Source organism: Entelurus aequoreus, linkage group LG08 (genome assembly GCF_033978785.1).
Source record: "Entelurus aequoreus isolate RoL-2023_Sb linkage group LG08, RoL_Eaeq_v1.1, whole genome shotgun sequence".
NCBI lineage: Eukaryota > Metazoa > Chordata > Actinopteri > Syngnathiformes > Syngnathidae > Entelurus > Entelurus aequoreus.
Window position 1 is genome coordinate 24102720 of NC_084738.1, and position 10000 is coordinate 24112719.

A 10000-nucleotide genomic window follows, 5' to 3' on the forward strand; every position below is an offset into this window, starting at 1 on the left:
ATTACTAATTTATGGATGTGATGTTAGCTCTTGCATAGAGGGGATGTCAAATCTACAGGTACAGTTTGTCAAATCCACCTTTGAGTCAAAGTCAATCAATCAATCAAAGTGTACTTGTATAGCCCTTAATCACAAATGTCTCAAAGGGCTGCACAAGCCACGACGACATCCTCGGCTCAGATCCCACATCAGGGCAAGAAAAAACTCAACCCAATGGGAACAACGAGAAACCTTGGAAGGGACCACAGATGTGGGGATGCCCCCTTGGCGACCGGTGCAATGGATGCCGAGTGGATACAGTTAATAATGTGAGAGTCCAGTCCAGTATATAGTGAGGCCAGCAGGATATCCTCTTGCATGTAGACACGCCGGACTCTTTCTTAGCTCACGGAATGCACAGCACAAACTACAGTGAGATCTACATTAAAAAAAAAACTTATTGGCTGTTGGTTTTGAGAAACAGTAAGTTATTGGTATCGGCTTGGGAAAAAAAAAATATTGTGCATCCCTATAAAAAACATTTGTGGTTTTACCTTTCCAGTTTAGTTACATGCGCCGATTATTGTAAAAGTTTACCTTCTGTTGAGCTTGGGTATATTATCTTCCATCTAAGTCAGGGGTGCCCACACTTTTTCTGCAGACGAGCTACTTTTCAATTGATCAAGTCGTGGGGATCTACCTCATTCATATATATAATTTTGATTTACTTATTTATGAAAGATATGTTTTTGTTAACAAGTTAAAGGTGTTTAATGATCATACAAGCATGTTTAACACATATAGTTAATATTGTTAACAAGTTAAAGGTGTTTAAAGATAATGCAAGCATGTTGAACACATATAGTTAATATTGTTAATAAGTTAAAGGTGTTTAATGATAAAACAAGCATGTTTAACACATATAGTTAATATTGTTAACAAGTTAAAGGTGTTTAAAGATAATACAAGCATGTTTAACACATATAGTTAATATTGTTAACAAGTTAAAGGTGTTTAAAGATAATACAAGCATGTTTAACACATATAGTTAATATTGTTAACAAGTTAAAGGTGTTTAATGATAATACAAGCATGTTTAACACATAGTTAACAAGTTAAAGGTGTTTAAAGATAATGCAAGCATGTTTAACACATATAGTTAATATTGTTAACAAGTTAAAGGTGTTTAATGATAATACAAGCATGTTTAACACATATAGTTATTATTGTTAATAAGTTAAAGGTGTTTAATGATAACACAAGCATGTTTAACACATATAGTTAATATTGTTAACAAGTTAAAGGTGTTTAATGATAATACAAGCATGTTTAACACATAGTTAATATTGTTAACAAGTTAAATGTGTTTAAAGATAATGCAAGCATGTTTAACACATATAGTTAATATTGTTAACAAGTTAAAGGTGTTTAATGATAATACAAGCATGTTTAACACATATAGTTATTATTGTTAATAAGTTAAAGGTGTTTAATGATAACACAAGCATGTTTAACACATATAGTTAATATTGTTAACAAGTTAAAGGTGTTTAATGATAATACAAGCATGTTTAACACATATAGTTAATATTGTTAATAAGTTAAAGATGTTTAATGATAATACAAGCATGTTTTAACACATATAGATTCCTTTCTTTAATGAAGACAAGAATATAAGTTGGTGTATTACCTGATTCTGATTACTTGCATTGATAGGAATCAGACAGTAGTGCTGATAACGTCCGCATTTTCAAATGGAAGAGAAAAAAAGTCCTCCTTTCCGTCCAATACTACATGAAAGTGGTTGGTTTTTGGCATCTTATTTGTCCAGCTTCCACACTTGTTTTTATACACTTTACAAGAAATACATTGGCGGCAAACTCTGTAGCTTGCTAGCTTGTGCACGCCAGCTTTCTGAGGCTCTTATTTTGTTAGCGCAGGCAGGATGAAGCAGCGCTTTTATTGTGCAACTGTGCAGTCGGTCTTTGGAGTTTTGACGGCAGGTACGGCGCCAGTCTGTTGAAATAAAAAGTGTTTCTCGCCTTCCTGTCGGTAATTTTTTTTAAATAATGAGCTGGCAGCAGCCAGCGTCATCTCAGAAGACCCTCAGGTGCCGTGAATGTCAATCAAGTGACGAAAGTGACGTCATTGTAAAAATTTATAATCGCTAATTTTTAGGACTATTTTTTTAATGCCTGGCTGGCGATCGACTGACACACCCGCCGCGATCGACCGGTAGCTCGCGATCAACGTAATGTGCACCCTGATCTAGGTGGTCTGATTTATTCATTTAGTAATTCAGCAGGGCCTAAAAATAGAGAAACCACTATATTGCATTTGACTTGTCGCCCACTTTAGCAGACACAATTGATGCTGACGCTATTTTTGTGTATTTCAATGAGGTTTTATTTTTTTAAAAACGCTGGCACTGTCCTTTACCTTGCCATAAAAGGATGGCAGCGACAACCACGTGCCAGCTCACCAACGCCCCTGAATGGTGAACCAGAGTACTGGCACCGCGCTGTAAGACATTTCTCTGCATTGCATTGTCCAATTAGACAAAATAGTGATGTCACACTTGCAATAAATATATTACACAGTCTGTAGAAAGTCAGTGTGGAATGTTTCTGCAAACATATTGGCGACATGCAGACAAACAGAAGCAGGCACGCAGGATCACAAATGTGTACCGTTTACATTTGAATCAATACGCTTTTAATTCCCGGTAAATAGGAATCAATACCAGGCCTCAACGGTACCAATTTTCGGTACTTCTGTGTGTGTTCATGTGTTAATGTTAATTGGTTTACTAATAAAACCATTTTTTTGTATTAAACTGTAAGCGGATAATAACTGTGATGTCCAGTTGTTTTATTACAATTTCTTACAATTCTGAATCTCATTTGCAAGTATTATATAGTGAACTTTGAATGCAGTTGCAATTCCAAGACATTAGATGACAGTAGTGTATAGGCTACGGTGTGTTGCCTGGTCTTTGCCATTAAGTTGAATCTAGTCTTTTGTTGCACCCTAAAAATGTTTCTACTGCAGGTATTGTACGTATTACACACCAGCTGTTTGATCGTAATGTGCATCTTCGTTGTAGTTTTCATTACCTAATTTGGAGGTGATGAAATCTCTTTGTAAAATCGCTAATGTCAGCGTGTGTATGGCAAATCTGAAGTAAATTAACATTGAGCTAGAGCATTTTAAAAAAGTGGAGCCTTGCTTAACATTTAAACGTTTTCTATCAGACATACCTGCACTGATGGTATTGAAAATAACATTACCAAGAGGCAGTCCGCTCCGAGTGCTGCTTGAGTGCTTGTTTGCCTGCCAAGTGTTTGAGTCTTCAACCAGACGTGACGTCACATGCGACAAAGGTATTGAAATATAGCACCGTTTGATTTTATGTGAATCGATACATGGTTGTACCGACAGAATTCGGTCGGAGCCTATAAAAGTGCAGAATTTGGTACTGATCGATCCAATTTCATGAAGTACTGCACAATCCGAGAGTATACACTTGGCTGCACACTAGACGAGAGGCACTCACAGCAGCCTTGTTTCAGATTTCTGCCCAGCCTTTGATCAACAACTTTGCAAATTCGGGGAACATCTGCACCTGCACAGTACTACTATAGTAATAATAACGATGATAAATGTTCTCTGCTTCAGCGTTTTTAAAACACCATGGCACCATTTATCATGTCCGTGTGTGCAAGTTCCTGCATAAAACATATTTATTTGATTTTGGATTAATGTACAGTGTGTGTAGCTGTAAAGATGAGCGGGGCACTATGCTAGATTAGCCAGGTTGAGATGATTGGGTTAAGGATTAGACCGATTCAGGAACAGACACGTCTGTTTACCCTGTAAAGACGTCTTATAATCGGCTGATTGGCGAGGCTGATTACCCGCACACACGCACTCCTACACACAAAAGTCTGCCTCTCTCGGCCCTTTTAGAGCAAGCCCAGAGAGCGTGCAATCAGAGAAGGTGTGTAACCAAACCCTCAGTGTTGGCAGGTAAGAGGAGCTCAACTATCCCGTAGGCACAGGGGGTGCTCTTGTTACTCTCAGCCTCTGTATATGTGTGTGAATGTGTGTGTGTGTGTGTGTGTGTGTGTGTGTGTGTGTGTGTGTGTGTGTGTGTGTGTGTGTGTGTGTGTGTGTGTGTGTGTGTGTGTGTGTGTGTGTGTGCAGTATATGTATTGTTTCAAAGAGCAGAGTTCAGAAAAAAAGCCCATAGAAAGGCAAGATCACACACATGCCAGCATGGAGAAAGGTAGAAAAGGTGAAAGGGAGACTTAAGATAACAAAAGGCAAGCATCCTTTTGTTGCCATAGATTGCAATGGTTGCCTTATGTTCAGGGGAAGGAGTGAGGATGTTCTTCTTCACTGATCAAACCTCAGGACTTCAAGGAGGCACAAGGTGTTAAGGCGCTGAGAAACCTCAAGGCCAGAAAAGGAGCAGAATGAGAGGCCAATGCTGGGAAGTCGTTTCTTGGGATACCTACAGCGATTGAGCCCTCAACAGGAGATCGAGGCTGGGCGTTCAACAGGCGGCAGTGGGAGGGCAGCCTAAAGAAAAAAAATAGTTAAAGAGAGACGGACAGCAAGCTTAAGACTGAGGAGAGATCAAGGTTGCTGTTCCTAACCTGATTAGACAAGGCTGGGAGGGAAGAGCAGCCGAACGGAGAAAAGAAGGCAGGAATTACAACAGGTCACTTGGTGGAAGAAGCCTCTTAAATCTGGGGGAGCTGCAGAAACTGCTAGAGAGGAAGCCACAAAACCACAGTAAGTAAATTAGGACGGCGTAGCTGGAAAACTGTATAATGAAGCCATGGGTGGGGGAAGGAATTTTGCGGTCTCTGGAGTGCTTTATGCGCTGTACCTTAATGAATTGATTTCCTGTCTTGGAGACGTTTGCATTTCATCACTCCCCATGACATCACCTCCACTCTTTTTGGTGCTCCTGTTGATTTAGCAAAGTGCTCCAAAGAAAGGAATAAATCTAAATTAACTGCTAATTCTGCCGCAACAGCGTGAATCATTGGTAATTTTGTCAAATCTAGAGAACCTTCCTTGTCAGCGCTGCAATTAACTGCACCAAATGTACCACTAATACATAAAGGTCTACTTTATTTCTTTCTCCACCACGGACTGAATTATTTTGCGGCAAATGTGTTAATTGGAATAAGCAACATTCAAGGCTGACTGTGGTTTTCCTTGGGTCAAAAAGCTGAACTTGAATGTAGAAAAAACCTACACAAAAGCTAATGTAAGAGATAACCCTCCATGCCAATAATCAACAATTGACGTCACTGAAATGATGGACAATTCTTTGCGTCAATCTTTATGTGAACAATTTTGAGGGGGAATGTCCTTTAACATAGTCTATGAGGGCCAGACCCTCTTGTCCAACATCAGAGGCATTGGACCTCACCAATCCAATACAGTCGTCTCTCACCAAATGGCGCTTCAAATATTGCGGCTTCACCAAATCGCGCCTTTTTTTAATTTCAATGTATTTCTTTAAGCATATTCTACAACATTTTTGCTCTACATAAAGAATTGTTAAGCACAGAAATGGCTAAATGAACTAAGAATATAAATACCACACTAGTATTGGTCACTACAGGAGGCCAAACCATGCTGTTCAGTATCGTGGCCACTGATTAGGTCAGCCTCAGGCAGCATTACTATATTGGATTAAAAGATATGCCCGCCTAAACAGAAATCTACCTTTTAATTTGTGTTTATCTATGCAAACCACAGTACGAGTTGCTGGTACTAGCATTCTGCATACAATCACCTGTTTGTCAAAGTGACGAATAAAATGAGATGAGATAACAAATGCAATTTAAAACATTTTGAAGTTAAGTTTGTTAACTCAGTTTATAACATTTAAAAACAGGCATGGCCTTAATTAGTTTGAGCACCGAGTTACAGGCTCACGGCCTCGCAAATAAATCGATTTGGTGAACAAATGGTGGTTTATGCTCTAGTCAAACAGCACTACATCTGTTGGGACAGAAAGGACAGTAAGTAAGTGCAGAGCAACTCCAAATGCACAGACATAAACACGTGTTCTCACCACAGTTACAGTTTGCTACAATCTGTCTGTTTGGGAACATGGCAGCAGAAAGGCGGCTCGCTCCTCTTGACTTGAATGAGTGGTATGAATTTTAGGCATTTTAGTGCCCACTGTAGCTCGGCTTTGAGGACTTTGTGTTTTGCGTAAATGTCCAAAATTGTCTGCATTGCTGCTGTGGAAACTGTAGTAATGTTGCTGATTGTTCTCATAAACTTGCCTATGGGTATTGCACTGCTAGCAACTGTGGCTACAGTTTTTTTGTTTTTTCCCCCCTTCAAGTGGCTAGGGAGCGCTGCTTCGCCCAAATTCAAAATGTCAAATGTTTAACAGCACTGTTTCGACTCTGCGCGTCTTGGCTCAGTGTCTTTTACCAGCCACAGTTTGTATTCATCCCTAAAAAACATGTTATAGAAGCAGCACTTTGCTGACATTTTTTCAGCATCGTCACTTCGCTAGCAGAAGTAATTAGCTAGTAGGCGTGCCTGCAGTTAGCAGGTGCTTGCATGCTGCATGCTCAGACATACGATACTAAATACATTTTTCACACCAGCAAAATGTCATGGCAAGTCCATAGCCAAGTTATATTTCATTACGACACATCAATTTTTTTTTTTAGATTCATGAAACTTTAGGTATATTTCCATGACTTTCCCTATATTTCTGAAAACTATTTTCCATACCATTTTCATCCATCCATCCCATCCATTTTCTACCGCTTGTCCCTTTCGGGGACGCGGGGTTTGCTGGAGCCTATCTCAGCTGCATTCGGGCAGAAGGCGGGGTGCACCCTGGACAAGTCGCCACCTCATCGCAGGGCCAACACAGATAGACAGACAACATTCACACTCACATTCACACACTAGGGCCAATTTAGTGTTGCCAATCTACCTATCCCCAGGTGCATGTCTTTGGACGTGAGAGGATGCTGGAGTACCCGGAGGGAACCCACGCAGTCAAGGGGAGAACATGCAAACTCCACACAGAAAGATCCCGAGCCCAGGATCGAACCCAGGACCTCTGTATTGTGAGGCACACGCACTAACCCCTGGTCCACCGGACATTTTCAGGGCCTAGAAAATTGCATTCTAAAATTCCATGACTTGTCCAGGTTTTTCATTACTGTACAAACCTTAATAAGATTGACTGGACTGTAGTCTGTGGGCCGCTTGTATTCCATCTTTTTGTATTTTTTTCTCCCTAGATAAAGATGCCTTCCAATGGGAATCGGCCTTTAAAGCTTCAGTTTGGTCTGATCAACCATGATGGACGATACCTCACTGCTGAGACTTTTGGCTTCAAGGTACGACATGCAAACAACACGTTCACAATTATGAGCATGTATAGGACTACACAACTTCTTTGTTGTCTCTCAGGTCAATGCATCAGCTCTCAGCATGAAGAAGAAGCAGATCTGGACTCTAGAGCAGGACTCCCAGGACACGCAGGTGGTCTACCTGCGCAGTCACCTTAGACGCTACCTTGCCTCTGACAAGGACGGCAGGGTCACCTGCGAAGCAGACGGCCGCAACTCAGATGGCCGCTTCCTTATCGTGGCGCAGTCGGACGGCCGCTGGGCACTGCAATCCGAGCAGCACCTCCGTTTCTTTGGCGGCTCCCGGGACTTCCTGTCCTGCTTTGCACAGGTCATCACTGACAATGAGCTCTGGGCGGTGCACCTTGCCCTACACCCACAGGCCAACCTGCTGTCTGTGGCCCGCAAGCGCTACGCTCATCTTTCGGTGGAAGATGGCGAGATCGCAGTGGATAGGAATATTCCCTGGGGTGTGGCAGCACTCCTGACCCTTGTCTACCTGAATGGGAAGTACTGCCTTAAAACCTGCGACAGCCGCTTCCTCAGCAATGATGGGAAGCTCGTGGAGCAGAGCAGCCGATCCACGGCGTACACACTGGAGCTCAAGTGTGGCAAGTTGGCTTTTAAAGACTGTGAAGGCAAGTACTTGTCTCCCATGGGCCCTTCAGGAACCTTGAGGTCAGGACGATGCTCCAAGCCGGGCAAGGACGAACTGTTCGACCTAGAAGAAAGCCACCCACAGGTGGTTCTGATGGCAGCCAATGGGAAGTATGTTTCCATGAGGCAAGGTAGGAAAATACAGCATAAGATGGATTGATTCCGTGCACAAATGATTTTTTTCCCTGTGCAATAGTGGTCACATGATGCACCGACCCACAGTATACAGAACACTAAGCTGTCATAATAATAAAGTAAATCCCTCACATTTCAGCAACCATGAAACAGGGATTTACAGCTTGTATATTAGTATACATTACCTACCCACTGAGAAAGACTCAGCACACAGCCATTATTGTCGAAATATCTGGCAACACAAGTGAGAACCAAGACCTTTGTGGATTGCCCACAGTCAAGTACGGTCTTGGGCTGCATGAGTTCTGCCGTCACAGGGGATCTGTGGTCTATTGTGGGAACATTTACTGTGACATTCTAAAGCAGAGCATGACCCCATAAAAGAGTTGGATAGAAAATCCCCCTTTACATACTTGTTTTTACATACATGCATAATACATATTTGCACATATGGTTTTGCATAATAACATCCCACTATAAACCAGGCGTGTGCAATCTACAGCTTGTGTATCATATAAGGCTCACAAGGGCCTATACAGCGTAACCTTGATTTACGAACCTCTCATTGTATAAATTTTAGATTTACAAACCACGGACATATTTTTATTCAAACGTATCATCCACCGGTTGTGTGTGCCGCACTGCACACATTTTGTGCCCGGCAGCACAGTAATTGTGGGCGGGCTGAACGACCTCTGGTTCTCCTTCAATAAGAAGAACACAGTGCTGCTCTTAGCTACTATGCTACTTTGTGTTCCTTGGTTGTTTGTTTCTTATGGAGAAAGTTGCATTAATATACAAATGTTTCTATTTACAAGCCCTGTTCAAGAACCAATTAAGCATGTGAATCAAGGTTCTACTGTAATGTGACCCAGCATGTAATTCTAAAAACATCCATCCATCCATTTTCTACCACTTGTCCCTTTGGGGGTGGCGGGGGGTGCTGGAGCCTATCTCAGCTGCATTCGGGCGGAAGGCAGGGTACACCCTGGACAAGTAGCCACCTCATCGCAGGGCCAACACAGATAGACAGACAACATTCCCACTCACATTTACACACTAGGGCCAATTTAGTGTTGCCAATTAACCTAACCCCAGGTGCATGTCTTTGGAGGTGGGAGGAAGTCGGAGAACCCAGAGGGAGCCCACGCAGTCCCGGGGAGAACACGAAAACTCCACACAGAAAGACACAGAGCCCATTGTTTTGGCCCATCAGAGGACTTAACCAGTAGGACCTCACTTTCTGTATGAACTACTTTTTGTAGAATACGGTTTTCGACACAGATCTTTACTGAGGGTTTGCCCCGATTTTCTATACCTGTTTTGGTTATCGTACGACCAAACATTGCTGAATGTAACATTCCGTGGAATCAATTGCCCAAACAAAGAATCCCACGTCTTTGTGACTAAGACTGTTTTTTTCAAATTTAGTAGAACCACAAAATACAAAAGTACAAAAGTAGCATGCATCTGGCTAATGCCGTCATCACTAACAAAAGTCTTAACTAAAAGGTATGAGTGATGTTAAATTTTAAAGTTTCTTTCGTCATTTGTTTGTATGATATGTTTATATAAAAAAAGTAGAGATGTCCGATAATATCGGCCTGCCGATATTATCGGCCGATAAATGCTTTAAAATGTAATATCGGAAATGATCGGTATCGTTTTTTTTATTATCGGTATCGTTTTTTTTTTGGTTTTTTTTATTAAATCAACATAAAAAACACAAGATACACTTACAATTAGTGCACCAACCCAAAAAAACTCCCTCCCCCATTTACACTCATTCACACAAAAGGGTTGTTTATTTCTGTTAT

General features: G+C 41.4%; 1 protein-coding gene and 1 long non-coding RNA gene across 2 annotated transcripts in view; one reads left to right on the forward strand and one right to left on the reverse strand.

Annotated features, from left to right (window-relative positions):
• Positions 1 to 2462: 2462 nt before the first annotated feature.
• The window catches only part of LOC133655679 (uncharacterized), a 24555-nt gene continuing 17017 nt past the window's right edge, over positions 2463 to 10000 (reverse strand). Inside the window, exons 3-5 of the long non-coding RNA XR_009827028.1 lie at positions 4877 to 4976; positions 4641 to 4751; positions 2463 to 4563 (exon numbers count right to left, since the gene is read on the reverse strand). This is a non-coding gene — a long non-coding RNA (uncharacterized LOC133655679). The remainder of the gene's footprint in view (positions 4564 to 4640; positions 4752 to 4876; positions 4977 to 10000) is intronic.
• Positions 4751 to 10000, forward strand: part of fscn2b (fascin actin-bundling protein 2b, retinal) — a 29830-nt gene continuing 24580 nt past the window's right edge. Inside the window, exons 1-3 of the mRNA XM_062056059.1 lie at positions 4751 to 4779; positions 7281 to 7379; positions 7453 to 8179. Coding sequence (XP_061912043.1) covers positions 7287 to 7379; positions 7453 to 8179 — 820 coding nt within the window. The 5' untranslated portion in view covers positions 4751 to 4779; positions 7281 to 7286. The remainder of the gene's footprint in view (positions 4780 to 7280; positions 7380 to 7452; positions 8180 to 10000) is intronic.